This window comes from Otolemur garnettii, unplaced genomic scaffold, assembly GCF_000181295.1.
Source record: "Otolemur garnettii isolate 467f Iridium unplaced genomic scaffold, OtoGar3 scaffold00062, whole genome shotgun sequence".
NCBI classification, from domain to species: Eukaryota; Metazoa; Chordata; class Mammalia; order Primates; family Galagidae; genus Otolemur; species Otolemur garnettii.
Window position 1 is genome coordinate 1,795,574 of NW_003852457.1, and position 23,398 is coordinate 1,818,971.

General features: G+C 45.4%; 1 protein-coding gene across 1 annotated transcript in view; it reads left to right on the plus strand.

The window, feature by feature from the left end:
• TRAPPC9 (trafficking protein particle complex 9) overlaps positions 1-15,784 on the plus strand; it is a 727,753-nt gene extending 711,969 nt beyond the window's left edge. Inside the window, exons 22-23 of the mRNA XM_003792853.3 lie at positions 14,064-14,287; positions 15,003-15,784. Coding sequence (XP_003792901.2) covers positions 14,064-14,287; positions 15,003-15,170 — 392 coding nt within the window. The 3' untranslated portion in view covers positions 15,171-15,784. The remainder of the gene's footprint in view (positions 1-14,063; positions 14,288-15,002) is intronic.
• The last annotated feature ends 7,614 nt before the right edge of the window (positions 15,785-23,398 follow it).

Sequence of the window (23,398 nt, forward strand, 5' to 3'; positions counted from 1 at the left end):
GGGTGCCCAGACCCTGCCTCCTGACTCCTCACCCTATCCAGGGCAAAGGTCACACAGTGGGCTGGTGTGTGTGTGTGTGGGGTGCCCAGACCCTGACTCCTGACTCCTCACCCTATCCAGGGCAAAGGTCACACAGTGGGCTGGTGTGTGTGTGTGGGGGGTGCCCAGACCCTGCCTCCTGACTCCTCACCCTATCCAGGGCAAAGGTCACACAGTGGGCTGGTGTGTGTGTGGGGGGGGTGCCCAGACCCTGCCTCCTGACTCCTCACCCTATCCAGAAGCGTCCCCTTTCTCTCTGCTTGCCTGCCCTTCTTTCTGTTTTCCTGTAAGGAGGCTCTGGGGGCTCCTAGGCCCAAGGGAGGATTAGTTCCTTAAGCAAGCTGTCCAGCTCCCACCAAGCAGACCTGGCTACAATGTCCAGGGGCCCAGGCCATGGGCAGGTGCAGTCCTCTGTGCTTGAGCTGCCTTCCTCACCTGCCATCTTCCCAGTCTCAGAAAATGTGCTGTGGGTCAGACGCAGTGCTAGTGCATGACCCAGTTTAGCTTATATGGTAACTCCTTCCTCAGCCTTGCTGCCCCTGGGCAGCCAGGGCACCCGTGGCCCACACCCCTCTGTTCATGGCATGTTTCCTGTCTGGCCAGACACAGCTCAGCCCTCTCCCAGCACTCTGCCTTCTCCCTGTACAACTGCCTGACCCAGACAGGGTTAGAAGCTCTGGCTTCTGAAGGGGCTCACCCAGTCCCCACCTCAGCCCCCAAGCCGCAGCCACCACACCCACCGGCTCAGGTCTGAGCTGTAAGCCTCCAAACCCATGTGGCCCGAGAATCCTCGTGTGGTGGTGGGCCGTGGAGGATAGCCGTGGGCTGGGAGGTCCTGGACATGGGGTATGATGTTGCCAAAGGGCGTTTCTTCCTGCCCTACGAGGCAGTGGCACAGCCACAGCCCACAGCCAGCCCTAGACACCCAGGACACGCCATGGAGGACACTGGGCAGGAGGCCCTCGCTCTCTCCACTCTGGAACCTACCTCCCTCCTGCATGTCCCCAGCCCTCCCCTCACAGGGGTCCTGGACAAGGGGTTGAGCTCAGGAAGCAGAGCCTCGAGAAGAGAGCACCAAGCTACATGGGTCTCCTCTCCACCTCCATTTTGCCCTAATTTTAATTTAATTCCCTTTAATCTTTAATGAAAAGTTGTAAAAGTAAATTATTTACCCGAGAGAGCCAAGTGGCTCCTCAGGAGCTGCTCTGACTGAGGGTAATTACACATACGCGGGTGCTGGACGTCCTCCCGCCCTGGGTGCTGGGAGGGGGCACTCTGGCCTGTGAGCTAATTAGCTGCCTCAGTAACTGTTAGAGATGCATGCCATTTGGTGGACAGCGGGGCGATGCTCCAGCTGTCCTGAGTGCATGCCGTCCCCACCGCTGAGGAGGACAAAGAGCCTGTGTTCTGTCCCCATCCGGGTCAGAGAAGGTGTGACTGTGGGAGCCTGCTGTGGCCCTTGGAGGCTATGCTTTGGGTCTGGGGGAGACAGAAGGCACTCTTTACCCTGCTTCTCATGCTGCATCTGTGTCTAAGCCTTCTGTGGTTCCAGCACAGTTGCAGAAGGGTCCCTTCCCCATAGTGAAGGGCTCTGCAGATGTTGGGGGCAGGAGACGTGATTGGCAACCAATGCAGGGGGACTATGCAGTTTGACCCTCGCTCACAGCACTGTCACCCCCACTCCTGGACCATGGGAATATGTAACTAGTGTAATTGGTTAAGGCTTGGAAGAACAGCTATGCGGGAGAGGCTGTGTGGGTACACATGCGTGCACATGCCTGTGAGCAGGTGTGCCTGAGGTATAGCTACCAAGGCCCAATGTGGTGCTCTGGGCTGGCACATATTTGATAATGAGCTTCCTAACAGCTAAAGTGAAAAGGCCAGTTACTTGGCTGTCATTTGTAGAGAGAGAAAACATATGGCTTGTGTGATTGAGGACCTAGCAACTAGCTGTGTTGACTTTAGAGAAAGTTCACCAGTTTGTACTCGCTAATTGGAAGTTAGAGGGCTTTATACTGGATCTGCCTGGGCCTTCCTTCCCAGGACAGCTGGGGCTGCTGCTGAAGAGCCCAGGGATCCCCACAGCCCAGGGATCGCGGCCTAAGGCTCTCTCCAGTCTCAGCTGCTTTTTCCCATATGAACTCATTCAGCTTCATAGAGAATGACAGAGCTCCTTGATTTTTTTTTTCTTAATTCTCACATAAATTAGACTTAATTTTGACCAAAGTACATTATTTGAACAATAATTTTTAATTCAACTTGTTAATATGTTAGGATATTGCATCCTCACTTATAAGTTAAATATGTTTGTAATTTCCCTTTATAATAATATTTTTTTCCAATTTTAATATCAGGTATATCCAGATGAAGTAGATGATTTTTTTTTTATTTTTTTTCATTAAATCATAGCAGTGTACATTAATACTATAATGGGGTACAGTGTACTGCTTCTGTATACAATTTGAAATACTTTCATCCAACTGGTTAACATAGCCTTCATGTCTTTTTCTTAGTTATTGTATGAAGACATTTATATTCTACATTTAGAGAGATTCACATGTACCCTTATAGGATGAACCATAGGTGTGATTCCACCAATCACCCTCCCTCCACCCATCCTACCCCACCCCCCCATATTTCTGACCTAAAATTGTGTTGTAGCTTTCCTATGAAAGCTATAAATTAGTTTCATAGTAGGGCTGAGTACATTGGATACTTTTTGTTCCATCCCTGGGATACTTTGCTAGGAAGAATATTTTCCAGCTCCATCCATGTAAACATGAAGGAGGTAAAGTCTCCATCTTTCTTAATGCCTGCATTGTATTCCATGGTGTACATATACCATAATTTATTGATCCATTTGTGGATCGATGGGCTCTTGGGCTTCTTCCATGACCTAGCAATTATGAATTGGGCTGCATTGAACATTCTGATGCAAATATCTTTATTGTAGTGTGATTTTTGGTCTTCTGGATATATACCTAATAGAGGAATTATAGGATCAAATGGCAGGTTTATTTTTAGTGTTCTCCAGATGACTTTCCAAAAGGGACGTATTAGTTTACATTCCCACCAGCAGTGTAGGAGTGTTCCCTTTTCTCCACATCCACACCAGCATCTGTGATTTGGGGATTTTGTGATATGGGCTAATCTTACTGGTATTAGATGATATCTCAAAGTAGTTTTGATTTGCATTTCTCTGATGATTAAGGATGGTGAGCATTTTTTCATATGTTTGTAGGCCATGTGCCTGTCTTCAGAGAAGTTTCTCTTCAATTCCCTTGCCCACCCTGAGAGGGGATCACTTGTTCTCTTCTTGCTAATACGTTTGAGTTCTCTGGATTCTGGTTATTAAACCTTTGTCGGAGACATAACCAGCAAATATCTTCTCCCATTCTGAGGGCTGTCTACTTGCTTTACTTACTGTGCTTTTGGCTGTGCAGAAGCATTTTAATTTGATGAGGTCCCAGTAGTGTATTTTTGATGTTGCTTCAATTGCCCGGGGGGGCGGTCCTCTTCATAAAATTTTCGCCCACGCCGATTTCCTCAAGTGTTTTCCCTACACATTCTTCTAGTATTTTTATAGTTCCGTGTCTTAAGTTTAAATCTTTAATCCAGTGGGAGTCAATTTTAGTTAGTGATGAAAGGTGTGGATCCAGTTTCAGTCTTCTGCAGGTCGCCAGCCAGTTGGCCCAGCACCATTTGTTAAATAGGGAATCTTTTCCCCCACTCAATGTTTTTAATTGACTTGTCAAAGATCATATGATGGTAAATAGCTGGGTTTATCTCTTGGTTCTCTATTCTGTTCCATACATCTACCTCTCTTGTTTTTGTGCCAATACCATGCAGTTTTGATCACTGTGGATTTATAGTATAGTCTGATGTCTGATAGCATGATTCCTCCTGCTTTGTTTTTATTTCTGAGTAATATCTTGGCTATTTGAGGCTTTTTCTGATTCCATATAAAATGAAGTATTATTTTCTCAAGATCTTTAAAGTATGACAATGGAACTTTAATAGGGATTGCATTAAAATTATAAATTGCTTTGGGTAGTATGGACATTTTAATAATGTTAATTTTTCCCATCATTGAGCATGGTATGTTTTTCCATTTGTTAACATTTTCAGCTATTTCTTTTCTTAGAGTTTCATAGTTCTCTTTATAAATGTCTTTCATGTCCTTTGTTAGGTAAACTCCCAGATATTTCATCTTCTTTGGCACTACTGTGAATGGAATAGAGTTCTTGACTATTTTTTCAGTTGTACTGTTGTTGGTATATATAAAGGCTACCAATTTATGAGTGTTGATTTTGTAACCTGACACACTGCTGTATTCCTTGATCACTTCTAAGAGTTTTGTAGTAGAATCCCTGGTATTTTCTACAATCATGTCATCTGCAAAGAGTGAAAGTTTAGGCTCTTCTGATTCTATATGGATACCCTTGATTGCCTTTTCTTCCCTAATTGCGATGGCTAAAACTTCCATTACAGTGTTAAAGAGCAATGGAGACAATGGGCAACCTTGCCTGGTTCCTGATCTGAGTGGAAATGGTTTCAATTTAACTCCATTAAATACGATATTGGCTGTAGGTATGCTATAGATGGCCTTTATCAGTTTAAGAAATGTCTATACCAATTTTCTTAAGTGTTCTGATCATGAAGGGGTACTGGATATTATCAGAAGCTTTTTCTGCATCAATTGAGAGAATCATATGGTCTTTGTTTTTTAATTTGTTTATGTGATGAATTACATTTATAGATTTACGTATGTTGAACCAGCCTTGAGATCCTGGGATAAAACCCACTTGGTCGTGGTGTATGATTTGTTTGATGTGTTGCTGGATTCTGTTGGTTAGGATCTTCTTGAATATTTTCACATCAATATTCATTAGTGATATTGGTCTGTAATTTTCTTTCTTTGTTGGGTTTTTTCCTGGTTTGGCAATCAGGTGATGTTTGCTTCATAGAATGTGTTGAGTAGTATTCTGTCTTTTTCTATACTTTGGAAAAGATTAAATAGTATAGGTACTAGTTCCTTTTTAAAGGTTTGGTAGCATTCTGACATGAAGCCATCTGGTCCCAGGCTTTTCTTTGTACGGAGATTTTTTATAGTTGATGCTATTTCAGAACTTGATATAGGCCTGTTCAACATTTCCACTTCATTCTGGCTGAGTCTTGGGAGATGGCATGCTTCCAAGTATTGGTCAATTTCCTTCAGATTTTCATATTTCTGAGAATAAAGTTTCTTGTAATATTCATTAAGGTTTGTTTGAATTTCTGAGGGGGTCTGTTGTTATTTCGTCTTTACCATTTCTGATTGATGAAATTAGAGATTTTACTCTTTTTTTCTTGGTTAAGTTGACCAAAGGTTTATCTATGTTATTGACCTTTTCAAAAAACAAACTTTTTGATTTGTTGATCTGTTGTATAATTTTGTTTTCAATTTCATTAAAGTATGCTCTAATTTTGGTTATTTCTTTTCTTCTGCTGGGTTTCAGATTGGATTGTTCTTCCTTTTCCAGTTGCCTGAGATATCCCTTTAAGTTCTGAACTTCCTCTCTTTCAGTTTTCTTGAGGACACTTGCAATGCTATAAATTTCCCTCTTAGGACTGCGTTTGCAATATTCCAGAGGTTCTGGTAACTTGTATCTTCATTATCGTTTTGTTCCAAAAATTTGGTAATTTCCTTCTTCATCTCATCTCTGACCCACCTATCATTCAGTAAAAGATTATTTAGCTTCCATGTTTTTGTATGAGTCTGCAGATTCCTGTTGTTACTGAGTTCAACTTTTATTCCGTGATAGTCTGAGAAGATGCAAGGAATAATTTCTATTCTTCCAAATTTGCTGAGGTTAGACTTGTGACCTAAAATGTGGTCAATTTTGGAGTATGTTCCATGGGCTGATGAGAAAAATGTGTATTCAGTTTTGTTAGGATGAAATGTTGTGTAGATGTCTGTTAAATCCAAATGCTGAATGGTTAAGTTAAAATCTAAAATTTCCTTGCTGAGCTTCTTGTTGGAGGATCTATCCAACACTGCCAAAGAAGTATTAAAATCTCTGACTATGATGGAACTGGGAGAAATAAAGTTTCTCATGTCTATTAGAGTATCTCTTATAAATTGAGGTGCATTCTGGTTGGGTGCATAAATATTGATGATTGAAATCTCATCGTATTGAGTATTACCCTTAACAAATATAAAGTGTCCATCTTTATCCTTGCTTACTTTTGTTGGTTTAAAGCCTATTGTATCTGCGAATAAAATTGCAACACCTGCTTTTTTCTGCTTTCCATTTGCCTAGAATATAGATGACCATCCCTTCACCCTGAGTCTATATTTGTCTTTTAGGGTAAGATGGGACTCTTGTATGCCGCAGATATGTGGCCTGAGTTTTTGTATTCAGTCAGCCAGCCTGTGCCTCTTTAGAGGGCAATTTAAGCCATTCACATTGATTGAGAATATTGATAAACCTGATATAATTTTGGGTATCGAGTTTTTTGAAAGTCCAGTGGACATCCTTAATCCTTTTGCCACTGTGGAAGTTGGAATTTGATCAAAATTTTCTGTGTGAATTTACTTATGTGGTGGAGAATTGCGCTGGACATTATGGAGGATAGGTCTGAGAATATCCTGGAGGGCGAGTTTAGTTATAGCAAATTTCTTCAATGTGTGAATGTCATTAAAGTATTTAATTTCTCCATCATAAATGAAATTCAGTTTAGCTGGATACAGGATCCTGGGTTGAAAGTTATTTTGTTTTAGGAGGTTAAAAGTCAATGACCACTCTGTTCTAGTCTGAAAGGTTTCAGCAGAGAGATCTGCCGTCATTCTAATATTCTTCCCCTTGTAGGGTATGGTTTTCTTATGTCTAGCTGCTGTCAGGATTTTCTCTTTCATATTAACTTTAGTGAAGTTAATTATGATGTTCCTGGGGGATGGATGTCTTGTTTGGGTTGAGTCATGCTGGGGTTCTGAAACTGTCTGCTATCTGAATTTCAGAATCTCTTGGCATGTCTGGACAATTCTCTTTCATAATTTCATGAAGTAGAGCCTCTGTGCTTTGTGAAGCCACTTCATCATCTTTAGGGATTCCTATAAGATGAATATTAGTTTTCTTCGAATTATGCCAGAGTTCTCTGAGAGAGTAATCTGTTTTTTCTCTCCATTTCTCTTCATCCTTGTGCACTTGGGCATGTTCAGAAGCTTTGTCTTCAATGTCAGAGATCCTTTCTTCTGCCTGCTCCATTCTGTTACCGAGGAATTCTACCTATTTTTCATATCTTTGAGGGCTGCAACTTCTTGCCTCAGTGTTTCAAAATCTTTGGTCATTTTATCTTTGAAATCATTGAATTCTTGAGACATCTTTTGAATAATTTCTTGAAATTCTAATTCCCTCCTTCCATTCTGTTAATCTTATTTGCTACCTAAATTCTGAACTCAATTTCTGACATCTCAGCCATCTGTTTATGGATGGGATCTTCAATTGCATCTGCCCCATCCTTCCTTGGGGGAGTTGATCTACTCTGGTTATTCAAATTACCAGAGTTTTTCTGCTGATTCCACCCCATGCTGAATTTATACCATGTGGAGACCGTACCAGAACCGTTCAGTCAGTGGCTGCCACGGGAGAAGATGCCGGCTTCCTCTAGTTGCCCAGAGAGGCAGGGCGTGTCTATCCAGAAGAGCCTCAGGGGTGTGAGCCTTGTTGTTCCCACTGCTGTGGCTGCTGCTCTTCGCCTCAGGGTACCGCCGTTCTAGTATGGTTCCCTCTCAACTGACCATCCTCTGATAGTTCTCAGGTGGCTGGCCAGGGATGCCAGGAGTGTACAGCTCTGGCAGTTCTGGGCCTGCCCAGTGCAGGTGCCTAGAGCCGGGAACTCCTCTGCTGCCACTGGCAGGATGTGTGCAGCTCTATCAAGCAGTTCTGGGCCTGCTCAGAGTTGGGGACTCCTCCACTGCTGCCTGGGAGTCGCACGCAAGAGCTCCTTGTTTAATTCCAAAGCCAATTCTTGCCTGAGTCAGATTTGGTGCTAAAATTTAGGACCATCTAAGATTTACACCAACTGGAAAAATATGTGTGTCTTCTAAAATTTAAAATTTAAACATGCTTTTGCTAAAGCAAGCTGGGTAGAGCCTTGAAAACTTGACTCACTCTGTTCCCAGGTGAGTTTATTCAGTTTGTTTATTCCTGCTGCAGTGTTCTTAAGTGCACTTTTCATGTTTTATCCCACATTAGACATTTCCCTCTAAAGTTCACTTGGTCTCCTGTTTCTCATCATCGGCAAAGGCAAGAGAGTGGAGCTGTGGGGTGAGGCAGGGAAGATGTCCTCTGGGATGTGAGCTCTGGAGGGAATATAAGCCTCCAGCTACTGGCTGTTGGAGGTGTGTCCTACAGGACAAGCATTCAGTTGGACGAGCCAGGTAGGAAAGAAATCCATGGTCATCCCTCTTTACCACATGCCCTTGGAGCTTGCTCATGTTTTAGGACATATTAAATCATTCAGCCACCTAAGGGAGCCGGCAGAACAGGCTGTGCCCTGAGAAAGCTCCACTGTCTTCACTCCTTCTCTTCCCCAGCCCCTCTGTGCCCACTCTGAGCTTGTGCATTGGGCCTGCAGCCCTGGACACACATGTCAGAAACACCAAATGCAGGAAACCAGACTCTCCAAGACCCCATGTAGCCAAGCAGGGCTCTTGAAAAGTCCACTGTGGTTTAGAACCCTGAAGCCCCTGCTACTCTCCCATGGACACGACATTTAGCAAACATCTCCTGGGTGGCACACCCACCCACTGCACAGACCAGATGAGAAGATAGTGGGAGGCCCTGGGATCCAGTCTCCACCCTACCCTTCCTCTTGGCTCCCTAACCCCTGTGTCCATCCATCCATCCTGTCTCTTGCCCATGGCCATGTTCTTGGTCCATAGTTCACTCAGAGTTTGCGTCCTCTCTGAGTTTGTGTCCTGACTGTCAGTGGTGGTCCTTGGCCTCTGGCCCCTGACTCTGCAAACTGTACTCTGACATTCTCAAGGGAAAAGACTTCCAACATGGGTCCCACCCCTCTGTCAGGCCTCCAGGCTCCAAAGTGAGGGAAACTCCTGCAGAACGGAGTTCCAGATGGTTCTCAGGGCTTATGGATGGAACAAGTGAAGACTGCACAAAAGGGCTGCACCAAACACCTGACCCCAGCAGCAGGGGTGCAGGGAGGGCCTCTCTGCCTAAGGGACAGTGGCAAGCCACTGGACTGCATGCCTAGGCACAGTTGAATTGGGAAAATGCAAATGAAAACCACAATGAGATGTCATTTCACCCTGACAAGGATGGCTAGAACCAAAGACAGACAATAATAGGTATTATCGAAGGTGTGGAGATAATGCAACCATTGTGCAGGGTTGGTGGGAACGTGAACTGGTGTGGCCACCCGGAAAGGCAGCTGGCATTCCCTGCATGGTTCATAGAGCCTCTGTTTGACCCAGCAGTTCCCCTCTGAGGTGTGCTCCCAAGAGAAATGCACACCTGTGTCTGCACAGAGCTCACCTGGGAGTGTTCTCAGCAGCACTGCTTGTAATAGTCAAAGGGTGAATGCTGTGCACTGAATCCATGCCCTGGAATATGGTCCCGCCATTGAAAGGAGTGACCACCCATATAGGGCGTGGCACAGGTGAAGTTCAGGACATCATGCTGAGAGAAGGGAGCCATCCCAGAAGACCCACACCACTGGGTTCCACTCATGGGAAAATCCAGAGTGGGGCATGGGAGGGCTAGGAAGTGGGGGAGCAGTTGCCTGGTGGAGGTGGGGAGGGCCTGGAGAGGTAGGGCGAGATGCAAAAGGGCACAGGTTTTTCTTTGAGGGGATGAAAACGCACTAAGACTGTGTTTGCACACATCTGTGAATATACTAAAACCCATTAGTATATTCAGCACATTAAATGGGTAGATTGAGTGGTCTGTGAATTACATCTCAGTAAAGCTGCTAGAAAAACAGCCACCGCAGACCAGCTCTGGTGCCAGGTTCCAGGGCTTGGCACCTGTGTCCTGTCCCTCCTACCCCTCAGTGCCTTCCCCTGTGAAACAGGACAAAGATAGTGCCTTAATCAGGTGGTTCCAGGGATGGGTTGTTGCAACTACAGTAGTCAGTGAAGAGTGGCCACTTCCCCACATTCTCTACCCTTCTCCTGGAGCTCCTGGGGTCACAGAAACCTGTGGCTGGAAGCCCTGGAGCTGCAGAGTGCCATGAGCGTGGCAGCTGCCCAGGGCTTTGTCAGCTCTGACCTGCCCTCCCAGCATCAAATGCTGCAGAGTGCAGGAGCAGCAGCACTTGGCAAAGCGAGGCCAGGATGCCTGAATTAGCCCAAGTCTGCCCTCCTGTAGCCAGAGTTGTAAGCAGTTTAGGACAGCGAGAGACAGGGTAGGCTGAGGAGCAGAGCCTGGCCCAAGAAGCAGGACTGTAGCCCCCATGACCCTTCCAAGAACAGGGACGATGGCCCTGAGTCAGGCACCTGTCCTCCAAGAGCTCACCTCCCCTTCTGAGAGCATCATGTGGGACACCCCCTTGGGTCTGCCTCCCCTCACCCCCAACTCTCCAGGACAGGCCCAGCCTGCTGCTGGGGGAGTGTAAGACATGCGTAGGTGCCTGGGCAGAGTTGTTGGGTGCTCAGAGTGGGAGTGAAATAGATGAGCACGCACTCCTAGCCTGGGGCAGGCAGTGCACAACACCCCTCAAGCACCTCGCTGTCTGGGCCACATCACTCAGCATCCTTACGCATATGTGAGACAGCTGTGCCTTGCACTCTCTGCCCTCCTAGGAGGCTGTGTGGTGTGGCCAGCAGGTAGCTGGAGGCCACCTGAGACACACTTTACCTCCCAGGAGCCTGGGGAGATTGAGTGCTCCTGTCCAGCAGCACATGTGCCCTATTCTGTCCAGCAGCGCATGTGCCCTGTTCTCTCAGACCCACAGTGGTCAGCCCCTGGTTCAAGTGCAGCTGTCTGGCAGCTCCCCTGCCCCTTGTACCCTAGCAGGGCTCAGCAGAATGCACCATGCAAAGTGGGCCCCACAAGCCCTTCCTCCTCCCATCCTCTGTTCCTAGAGTTCCTATGGGATAAAGATAGCCTGTGTTCCTGCTAGAGTTATCAACATGCTGTGGAATGAACATGGCAGTGATTTCAGGAGGGATTCCGGGCCAGACACAGTGAAGTCCGTGACTCTGGCTGGTATTAAGTGTGAAGCAGAGGCAGAGCAGGGGGGTGGGAGGGTAGGACGGGCCATGCTGATTTAATGCTCTGAGAAATGAGACTGAGCCACTCTTGGGAGACTTCTCACAACATGTAATTCTCCTACATAAATAATCTTCAGGGAAGCACAGCCTGAGTGGGGAGCCCAGGATGGAGTGTGGCAGATGATTCTAAAGTCCTCTATTCAGAAGGAACTTATGGGACACAGCTCTGACCCCCTCATGTCACAGATGGCACGTAGAGGACTAGAATGGGACAGGGCATACCCAGCGGGTGGGTTTTCTAGGGTTCGAACCTGGGCACCCAACCCGAGTCCACTCATTCACCTACTTGTTCCTGCAGCAGATAGGAAATAAAATGAATGTCAGCCATGTACCTTCTTGTTCTGGACACTGGGGACACTGGGAAGAGCAAGACAGGCAAGTGCCAGTTTTCTTGGAGCTTCCTGGGAGGAGGAACACAGTAATGAAATGGACAAGCAAGGCAGCTCCAGAGAGACCATGAGAAAGTACAAGTGGCAGGGAGACAGAAAGTGGGGGAGGTCAAGGGCTGGACCATCTGGAGGGAGCTGGCAAGGACAGAGGGTGCGAAGGCCCTGCAGCAGGAGTGACATACCGGAGGATCAGTGAGGGGCACTGGGAGGAGGACGCCACAGCATTGGAGGGGAGCCAGCTCTGGGCCATGCAGGCTACAGGGACCCCAGGGGGATTGGATGTGCTCAGGAGTCCCTTTGATTCGGAACATAAAGGGAAGCTGTGGGCCAGAGGGGCCAGCAAGGAAAGGACAGCCCTCTGAGTGCTTCCACACCACCATCATGGCTGTGCACTGAGGGGATCGGAACAGCCAGTGTGGGTATGGAGAGACCCAAAAGGGGCAACAGGCAAGGGTGGGTGGAGAGAGGTAGAGAAGGACCAGCCACACTGACCACTGGACATACCCGCAGCCAGGGCTGGGGTCCAGGTGGAAGGGGCTCCGCCCAAGCCTGTCCTGGTGCTGGAGCCACTCTGCAGGGGAAAGTGGGAGGGAGGGGCTCTAAGAGAAAACAGAGAGTCCCCTTTGACCAGTGTAAAGCATGCGTCGATGCCTGGGCAGAGCTGTCAGGTGTTCAGAGTGGGAATGAAACAGATGCACACGCACTCCTAGCCTGGGCCAGGCAGCACCCGACACCCCTCGAGCACCTTGCTGTCTGGCACCTTCCCAGAGGACCTGGCACATGCTTGACAACCTGGTGAGGGAGGCACTGCCATCACAGGTGGGGAAACTGAGGACGTTGTTGGAGCCTGTGGGGCTGGCCTGACCATGCCTGTCTGCCTGGGACCAGTCCTGTCTGCCCCTAGGTGGGACCTCTAAGCACATGGGCTCCCAGACCCCAACCATGTCGGGCTCTTTGGCTGTTCTAACAAGTGACCACAAGCTTAGTGGCTTAAAACAACAAACATATTTTCTGCCTCGCTCTGGAGGCTGGAGTCTGAGAGGTCAGTAGGCTGCCTTGCTCCTGGGGACTCGGGGAGGACCTGTGTCCTTGCTGTGGGAGGTGCCGTCTCAGCCTTCTCCATCTTTGTAGCTCACAGCCCAGCACCTTCCACCTGTCTCTGCTCCTGTCGTCATCGTTGCCTTCTCCAGCTCTCCTGCCTCCCTGTAAGGACCTCGTGATGACTCTGTCCCCACCTCAGGTCCTAAATTTCTCACATCTACCAAGTTCCTTCTGCCTCATGAGGGGACATAGTCTCAGGTTCCAGGAAGTAGACTGGGGGAAACTTAGGGGGGTGTTATCCATCTACCACATCACCCTCTCTGGTGAGAAAGAAGACTCAGGAGGTTCAGGAAGCTTTTCTGATCAAGTTTGACCCTCAGCCTTTCTGTCTCTGATGGCCCAGACCATGTTCCACTCCTGTTTATCACGAACCTCATCATAGACCGTGCGTTAACATAAGGGTATGTCTGACACCCGCGTAAGCTCTGTTAACTTTCTAGCCGTTCTCTCTCACGCATACTTTCCAGGGGTTCTCAACCTGTGGGTCATGACCCACAGGAACTGTATTAAAGGATCATGGCATTAGGAAGGTTGAGAACCACTGCTTTAGACAGTGCACAGAGTTGGTAAGGTTCCTTTTAGTCCACAAGGCCATCAACCTCCCTGCAAACCAGGGTTTGTGGGGCCTGGCTTGCAGGAGGAAACAGGCAGAGAGACTCTGAAACCACTTACCACAAACTGGGTGGCCTGAAACAACAGACACGCATTCTCTGTCAGGTCTGGGGTCTGAGAGAACAGTGCAGCAGGCCTGGCAGCCTCTGGCGAGGTTCCCTCCTGCCTTGTCCAGCTCCTGGGGCCTCCAGGTGTTCTGGGCTTGTGGCTGTGTCACTCTGTCTTCCTGGGGCGCTCTCCAGGCATCTGCATTTTTGCCTTGATTTTCCTCAAGAGACCTGCCATTTGCAGGTTTCTGGATCTATCACTGGACAGGAGCCCTGACTCTCTGGATGGTGCTGGGTCCCTGCGAGGCAGCCATAGCAGGAGTGTCTAGGAGGCCCTTCCAGGCTCTGAAAAGACCTGGGGGCACAGACACATTCAGTGGAATGTAGACCCTGCATTATAACTATGCCTGTCTCTGCCAGACAGCTTTTCAGGAGTCCAGGGGCTGGTCACACATCTATATCCCCAGCACCCAGCCTGGCACAGAGTGGGTGGCAGCTTGAAGAGGGAAGGAGGGAAAGAGTAAACAGGTCCTTGGGCTTGAGGAGGGGAGACCCACTGGGCTGTGCAGGCCTGACCTGAATGTCTTGTGTCCCTTGCAGATGTGCTAGTGGATGGACAGCTGTGTGACTGTGAGGCTGCAGCAGCCTGCCAGGTGGGTGACCCTGTGCACCTGGAGGTGCGGCTGACCAACCGGAGCCCACGCAGTGTGGGGCCCTTCGCCCTCACTGTGGTCCCCTTCCAGGACCACCAGAACGGCGTGCACAACTACGACCTGCACAACATCACCTCCTTTGTGGGCTCCAGCACCTTCCACCTGGATGCGGTACGTGATGGTGTCTGGGGCAGACTGGGAGCCCCAGCCATGCATGGCCCAGACCTTCACAGTCATTGGCCCCCTTCCCTGGGCAGCAGGCTTTGAAGTCTGCATACATCAGAACACGAGGAGCTTCTGTGGTCCCGCATGCTAACACTGCATCCCCCCACTCGCTGTGAGAGCTCAGGCACTTTCACCCTTCTAAACCCCAAGTCCTGGCTGCAGAGACCAGGGTGATAACCCTTTCCCCTGAGGGGTGCTGAAAGTGGGAAAACTCACAGAGCTTAGAACCACACCTTACTGCACAGCACCAGAACGCCACCGTCACCCACCCCATGCCAGCCACTGCTGCTCAGAGGGTGCTGTGCACCCAGCTGGGACTGGTACAATACTCGGTGCACCCCCAGCCCATCTCCGACCCTCACTGCTGCCCCGGCACAGGCCTGCTGCACTTACCTGACCCTGCCTGTCCCCACACTCCTGATCTCACTAAACTCCCAAACAGTTCAGAGAGGCAAAAATGAGTATCTACTTTCAAAGACAAAATCTGAGGCACAGAGAGGCTCAGCAGTTTGCCCACAGCAGCACGGCGAGAAAGTGCTGGAGCAGGCCCAGGCAGCCCTTGCCTCCCCATGGCCCTGGTCCAGCAGTTCACAGGGCTCCTGCGACTCCCAGGGCTCCACCAGACGGTCCAGGCTAATGTCTCCTCCTCCTCCCCACTCAGGTGCAGCCATCGGGCCAGTCGGCCTGCCTCGGGGCACTCCTCTTCCTCTACACGGGTGACTTCTTCCTCCACATCCGCTTCCATGAGGACAGCACGAGCAAGGAGTTGCCGCCCTCGTGGTTCTGTCTGCCCAGTGTGCATGTGCGTGCCCTGGAGGCGCAGGCCTGAGCCCATTCTGGACCCTGCCTGGCCCCCCACTCCTATGTTGGGCAAAGCCTTCCCCACAGCTCCTGTGTCCTCCTCTCCTCCTGCCCCCATAAGCCCTCTCCTGCCCTCTCTCTGGCAATGTCTATTCTGGGCTAAGCAGGACCTGCAGGCACGGCAGCCTCACACTGTCCATGCTGTCCACTGGGGCCCCCATGCAGATGCTGTACTACCTAACCCCCAGAGGATGGCACGTGCCCAGACCTGGTCCAGGGAGCCCTTGCACCTATTCCTGTTACCTGGGCCCCCCAGCCCTGCCCTGCCACTCTCACCACTTTGGCTGTAGGAAAAAAAAGTAAGCATGAGGGTGAGGCCACCCATGGACTTGGGGAGCCTCCCCATACACTTGGAATGCCCTGGGCTCCCATCAGCAGCCCAGGTGGGAGAGATGGCATCGTGGAGATGGATTCATGGGTGGCTGACACCAAGAGGGGCAGCCAAATGTCCAGGCTGGTGCCAGCTGTTCTAAAGCCGAGGGATGCTCATGGATGCTCTCTTGCCCAGGTTAGGCTCTGGGTGCTGTGGCCTGTGTGTTCTGTCTGTACCAAGTACTTCAATAAAAGGCCTGACCCCCCCCCCACCCAGTGCCTCCTTTGTCTCCTTAACCAGTGTGCTCCCCTCAGCCCCCAGGTAGCAGAGGCCAGATTTAGGAAGGGCTGTGATCTTAGCTTTGTTCCTGAGAGCAAGACAACAACTTGGGCCCCTGTAGCTTGTCTGAGAGGTGGAGTAGCCTCCACAGGGGAGCACAGGTCCGGGGAAGGGAAGTAGCCGGTAGAGAGAGCATTACTTAGTCACTACCACCGTGGGCAGCTGGCCCTGGATTCCTCAGGGAAACATGGGTGAAGAATAAAAACTGCCCATGATCACCCCCAGGTGAGAGCTGGAACCTGCATATGCCTAGTCCCGAGGGCCACGGCTCGGGGCTCCTTCCTGGCACTGCTACCTGACATGTGTGGGCAAGGTAGAGCCCCTCGGTGCCCAGCAGCAGCCCTCAGGCTCCATGGATACCAACCTGTGGGGAGCCCCTAAAGCACTGATAGTCCCCAGGAATGCTGGGAATAGGGGAACACAGCTGGGGTTCACCCAAGGCCACTTGGCCCAGAAGGGGCCTTCCCTGGCCGCCCATGTTTGAGTGTCATATTTGCATCAGGTGGCCCATGGGGCTGGGGGAGCTTCCCAAGGGCCTAAAACTCCAGGGCCTCCTATTGTCACCTAGAAGATGGTAGGAGGTGGGTTGCCCTGCCATGTGGGCTGGGGGATGTGGTGTGTGGGTGCACTGTTGCCCCAGCCTCTCAAACACATTCACCCTCTCCCCATGGCTCAGGGCTCCACAGCTCAGAAAGGTCATCTGTAGTGGGCAATGGGGATCCTAGGAAGCCTGAAGAGCAGGACAAGTCTGAGCAAAGGGTGGCCTGGCCACCTGGACTATTTCTAAATGGAACAAACAATATGTACATATATCAACATGACAGAGCCCCCAAATACACTGTTACATGAAATAGCACATTTCAGAGTAATGGGTGTAGCCCAGTGCACCCATATGAACAATGTACCCCAACTGTACATTTTCTGTGCATCAGAATGTGTCTATAGAACATGGCTACAAGACAGAAAGGATACATACCTCTCTTAGAATCGTGACCTTGAGTGGGGCTGCAAGTGGCAACTCATCGTGTGTCAAAATGAGGTCAAGAGGGACTTTGGTAAGATTTTACTTTCTTTTCAAATATACAATAGATTGATAAAAATATAGACACCAATAAAGATAAAATACTGATGCAGATGTAGGTGAAGATACAGAAATAGATACAGATACAGACATAGATACAAATACAGATATAGGTGAAGATATAGATACAGACGTAGGTGAAGATACAGATACAGATGTAGATACCAATACAGATACTGAAATAGATGTAGATACTAATACAGATGAAGATGACGATACAGGTACTAATACAGATGTAGATACCAATGCAGATGCTGATACAGATGTATGTAGATACCAACACGGATGTAGATACTGATACAGATGTAGATGCAGACACAGATATAGATATCGATACTGATACAGATACCAACACAAATACAGAAACTGATACAGACGTAGATACTGATACAGATATAGGTGATGGTATAGATATGATACAGATACAGATGTCGATATGAGCCTAGAGTAGCGAACAAGGAAAATCTGGCAGTGTTTTATTTGAGTAACAACCATATTAGAGACTATAATTCCCTTTTGAGGTTTTCTATGTTTTGTAGTTACCCAAAACACAAAAAATACAACAGTTGAATGCCACAACAAAGAGGATTCACAGGGACAGGAGGCAAGACTGTGTTCTTGGAAGAGGAGTGCTAGAAATAACCCAGGCACCTGGGAAAATGATCCAGACAAGGCCTGTACCCTGGGCCCTTCCTTGTGCCCAGGGCACCCTTTCTGTCCTAGTGGAGAAAGTGACCTGGAATCTGGGCAAGGAAGGCCCTGGGTGTTCTGTGAGCACTCAGAGCTCTGTTGTGGGGCTCTGGGGAAGCAAGGAATTGTTCCAAGTAGGGCTGTCATCCACTGACATTCCCTTGGCTGAATAATTCTGGTGGTGGAGTTGTGTTAGTGTTTGGTGGATGAGACACAAGACCTGGGGCAGATGTCACAGTGACAGCACAATGTCTCTTGGTTCTTATAGACAGGGGCCCATCCTGTCTATGCCTCAGAAGTCCTATAGCTGGTACTTCCCTCAGCCCCTGGTTTATCTAGAAACCTCTTTTCTCCTGAGGGCCAGAGGAGGCTGAACCAGGAATAGACCATGTCCATTTCACTTCACTAGCTGAGTGGGTTGGTTTTGCCCTTCTGATACTTGTTCCATTTGGGCAGGACAGGCCTGAAGTGCCCCTGTAATCACCCAACCATCATTCTCTGTCATCCTAAACTCACAAGGAAGAGCAAGGATTCAGAGGAAGGTGTCTGAGATGCGAAATTCCAGCTTAGCCACTTGTCAACTCTGTGATCTCAGACAAGTTACTTAAATTAAGCCTTGATTTTCTTTCAACTAAATAAATTGAGTTAAAATATTTATTTCCTGGGCACTTTTATTTTAATAGTTAGTTTGGTTTAGTCTCCTTGATTTCCCTAGCACATGGTAGCAACTTCTCAATAAATTCTGGTTCCCTCTCCGAGCCTGCTCATTGCCTTTTTAATCTCAGTCATATGTCACGTGCTTGAAATGCCACCATTCTCTTGGACCCTTAACATGTGACATTGCTCTGCCTCCATTAATCCCTTGTTTAGGTTAATTCGTGAGGTAACATGGAATAGTACAAGACAGAACTTTCTTACACAAATGCTTTAATGAAGGAGTAAGTTCTTTGTCACTAGAGGTATTCAAGCAGATTAAATCTGTAGGTGCTTTCAAAAAATTAAGCATTGTATGGGGCCTCTGAGCCTGCCAGTCCACAAAACCACTGTCATTATGAAATTTTAAGAGCTGGCCATTGTTCCAGTATGCAGGGAAGGGAGAGTGAGATGTATGTGGCCACCTGGCTCCTGGGGCCACCAAACTATGTCTTAAGGGATTAAGACAATAAATACAGATCAAGAAAAAGGTTTCAACATAAGAGACTAGGGGTCCAGACTAAGATTCTTACTGAAACAACTAAAAACCCTCTTAGTGAAAACTAATAAACATGTTTATAAGTGCATTTGTGATCTGGCAGGAAAGTAGGAAATACTCAGCCTGGTACCAGCATGTAGGCAAAATCCAGAGAGGTGAATTGTACACAGACGCAGATTTCACTTTGAGGGTTTTTGCCAAAACAGAAGCCTCAGTCTTCTCAGCCTTCCAAAATTGGATGGAAGAAGACAGAGCACAGGACCCACCAGGTATAGAACCCAATAAGAGCCTGCTGCCCATTAATCTGGGGGCTAAAGAATTATACCTTTCATAAAGGGTGAACTAAAAATAAGGCTCTTCCCCCCTCTTCTATGAGAGTGGAAATAAAACTGCCCTGTCTTGATCCTCTGCTTGCAACCTAAACTCTCATGAATTTGTAGTCTCATATTACACCCCAAATGCCTCTCCCAAACCTCAAGTTGTTAATTTCAAAGTAGTCCTAGACAGCACCCATCACACACAAATATACCAGACATCGCACAGAAGTAAACATATCACTGCTGGAGGAATTTACTTTTATTCCAAGCCTATAAGGAATTCTACAAAGAATATGAATAATTCTGATTTTATAAACAAAGAAAGTCATTAAATACACAAGGAAATAGTGCATCATGAGGGAGATCCAGAAGATAGAATATCAGATGCAGTCTTGAAAAAAAAAGTCAGATATTGGACTTATCAGATACAGACTATAGAACAAATATGCTTAACTTGTTCTATGAAATTGCAAAGAAGATTAAAATGGGTAAAGGGCTAGAATAGAACATTGTAAAAGAAATAAACAGAATTTCAATAACTGAAAAATTAAAGACAGTATTTAATGAATAGGTTGTAGAGCAGATTAAACCCAGTTTAAGAGAAAACTAGTGAATGAAATACAGAACTGAAGATGTTATAAAAACGCATCCCAGGAAAATCTGAAAATATGAAAAAGACTTAAGAAAACATGGAAGACAAAATGAGAAGCTCCATAAGTATCTACTCAGAGTTTCTGGAGGAAAGGATAAATAAAACAGAGAAAGGGTGGTATTTGAAGAAACAATGACTAAGAACTTCTCAGAACTGATAAGGACAAAAATCCACAGATCCAAGGATCTCAAGAAATTCCAAGTAGCATAACATTTAAAACATGTAACTGACACATCCTAATGAAATTTCAGAAGATCACTTAAGAAGGGATTATCATAAAGGGGCTAGAAAGAAGAGCAAATTACCTTCAAAGATGTGATAATTGATTGACAGCTGACTTCTCATCAACAGCAATGGGCTTCAGAAGTTAGTGGAAAAATATCTGAGAGTGTGCTGAGTAACAAAAATATTATTCAGTAGGTGAAATGATGACATTTTTGTATAAACAAAAATGGAGTTTTATACCACCAAACCCTCATTAAAGGGAATGTGAAAGAATGAACTAGAGGCAGAAGGAAATTGATACCAGCTAGAATGCCAGAAGCATAAAAGATGGGAAAACAAATTCCATGGTACATATGAGGGTAAATCAAAACACATATTTATAGTCTAAATAATAATAATTGTGAACTATGAAGTTATAATAGAATTAACATACCTATATATAGCAAAATAACACATAGATGTTGATGAAGGGATGATTGGAATTAAATTATTATATAAGGCCATTTAATTTGAATTTCAAAGACATTGATTAACTTTGGTGCTTTAACTATGAAGTTTCAGTTTCTGGGGTAATCATTAAGAAAATGAAAAATAATATGAACAACTTCTAAATTAGTGAACTTTAAAAATTAGAATAAGAAAACTAATCTGTCAGCCTCAAATAGGACAAGAAATGAAAACAGAAGAAGAAAAAATAGGAATGGTTGAATAAACAACCATATTGGTAATAGTAATGCCTATACTTAATGGGGAACTTTATGTTAGGCATTATTCTAAGATTTATATAATCTCTATGTATATGCTAGACTACAAAATAAGTATACTTATAAGGTAGTCTATTTTCCTTCCCTTTGAGATATTTAGATATATATTTAAAACTTCCTTACAAAGGTCTTTAAAGTAGATATTATCCTCATATTACATTTGGAAAAAAATGAGGCCCAAAGCAGTTACAGAGCAGCTACAATATTGATTAGAACTGATTATAAAATAAATTGTAGAAATTAAGTATATAAGTACTTATAATAAATTGAAATAAATATTTCAGATGAAAAATTAGGTTTACAAATTTGTGTGTTTACAAAACACACAAAATCAGGTTTATGTTTTACAACAGACATTAAAACATAAGGATATAGAAGGCTGAAATAAAATGGTAATAAAGGATGTGCCAGAAAAGTCATAATGAAAAGCAATTGTATGACAAAGAATAAATTACTTCTAGAAATAAAGATAATAACATTATGACATAAAAGTGATAACTGATTGGGAAGCTATAAAAGCTCCAAATTTGTATGCAACCAATAATATAGTCTCAAATATGTAAGGCAAAATCTGACAGAATTACAAGGATAAATATATAAACCCACAATTATAGTGAGAGATTTTAACACACCTTTCTCAGTAAAGGAAAAATCAAGAAGTCAAAAATTATTAAGGATATGGAATATTTGAAAACTTTAATAAATTTTACTTAATGAGTATATGTAGAATATGTCACTCAACAGCTATAGAAAGATATATTTTACCAAGCATATGATTTGCTTCTGTCCCAGTATATAGTGTAAGAACAGTAGCAATATAGATTGAATTATCTCAAAAAGATAATTATAAAAGTCTCACGTATTTGATAATTAAGAAACACTTCTAGATAACTCATAGTTGAAAAAAGCAATCACTATGGGAAATAGGTAATTTTGAAAATGAACAATATTAAAAGTGTACATATATCCAAACTTGTGTAGTTCAGGTAAGTCCACATTTAGAGGGAGAATTTATAAACTTAAATGCTTATAATTAAAAAGGGACAATGTGAAAGTTAACAGCTAAGCAACCCCCTCAGGAGCAAGGAGGTGGCAGTAGGGACCAGAGAACATAGAGGAACATAATAAAGATAAGATCATAAACTAATAAAATAGGAAAGAAACACACAATAGCAGAAAGCTAAAGGTTATTTCTTGAAAAATCTGATAAAATAGAGAAACCTCTGACTATATTAATAAAGAAAAGAAAAGGCACAAATACCTGTATTACAAGTAGAGAGGGGATATCAGATACAGCAAACAATATAGGAGGATATTATAAATGTAAGAGGAAATTATGAAGAACTTTATACCAAGAAAACTGAAAACTTCAATGAAATATAAATTTTCTAGAAAAACTTAATAAAAACTAATGATAATAGACTGAATAACCCTAAAGCTGTTAAAGAGATCAAATCAAGTTAAAAATCTTTCCAAGAAGAAAACTATAGGCCTGAATGGTTCTAATAAACATTCAAGGAACAGAAAGTTATAATGATACATGAAATGTTTCTAAATGCAGAAAAAGAGTAAACATCCAAGTTTATCTTTCTATGAGGCCAGTGTAATCTTAATCCCCAAACCTGACAAAAAGCCTGAGAAAGGAAATTTCAGGCTGAGTCAGGCATCAGTGTAAATGCAAAACTTCTGATCTAAAACATTAACAAACAGATTCAGTGAAGTATGAAAAAGATAATAGATCAGGACCAAAGTGTCTTTATTCAGAGAATGCAAAGTTGGTTTCACATTGGAAAAGATATTAGTGAATCCATTACCTTGACAAGTTAGAAAAACCAAGTGATCATCTTTGTAGATGTAGAAAAGCATTTGATAAAACTCAGCATCCTTTCATGACTACAACCCTCAAGCTCGGAAAAGAACTCTTAGCAACCTAGGTCTAGAAGAGAGTTCTCTTAACCCACTAAAAGTGAACATGAAGAAGACCTTATCATCACTGTTGAGGAACTCTCTGAGAGATCAGGAATAAAACAAGGATGCTTATTATTTCTACTTTCAGTGGTCCACATCAGCAGAGGAAGCCAAAGAAAAATAACAAAGATAATGAAATCTAGAAAAGAATAAAAAACCCTGTCATTCATTATATGATTGATAACATGAACAACTCTAATGAGTCTTAGACTCATTAGAATTACTCAGCAAGGTGGTAAAATCAATATACAAAGATCCACAGCATTTCTGCACCTCAACAACAAACATCTAGGAAATGAAAGAATAAATGTTACTATTTGTAGAACTGTGAAAAAAAAATATACAACCAACTGGTGACAAGCAGAATAATAGCATCCCAAAGATGTTTGTGTCCTAATTCCTAGAACCTGTGGAAATGTTGAGTTATATGGCAAAGGGCAATGATGGGTATAAAATTAGGATTGCTAATTACCTGACCTTAAGATAGAAAGATTTATCCAGGTAAATCTGGTGTGATCCCAGGGGTCCTTAAATGGGAGGGAAGGGAGGCAAAGAAGAACCAGAGAGATGGTAGTATGAGAGGAACTTGCCTGATGTTGGCTTCGCAAACAGAGGAAAGGGTCATGAGCTAAGGAATGCCTCAAACTTTAGAAGC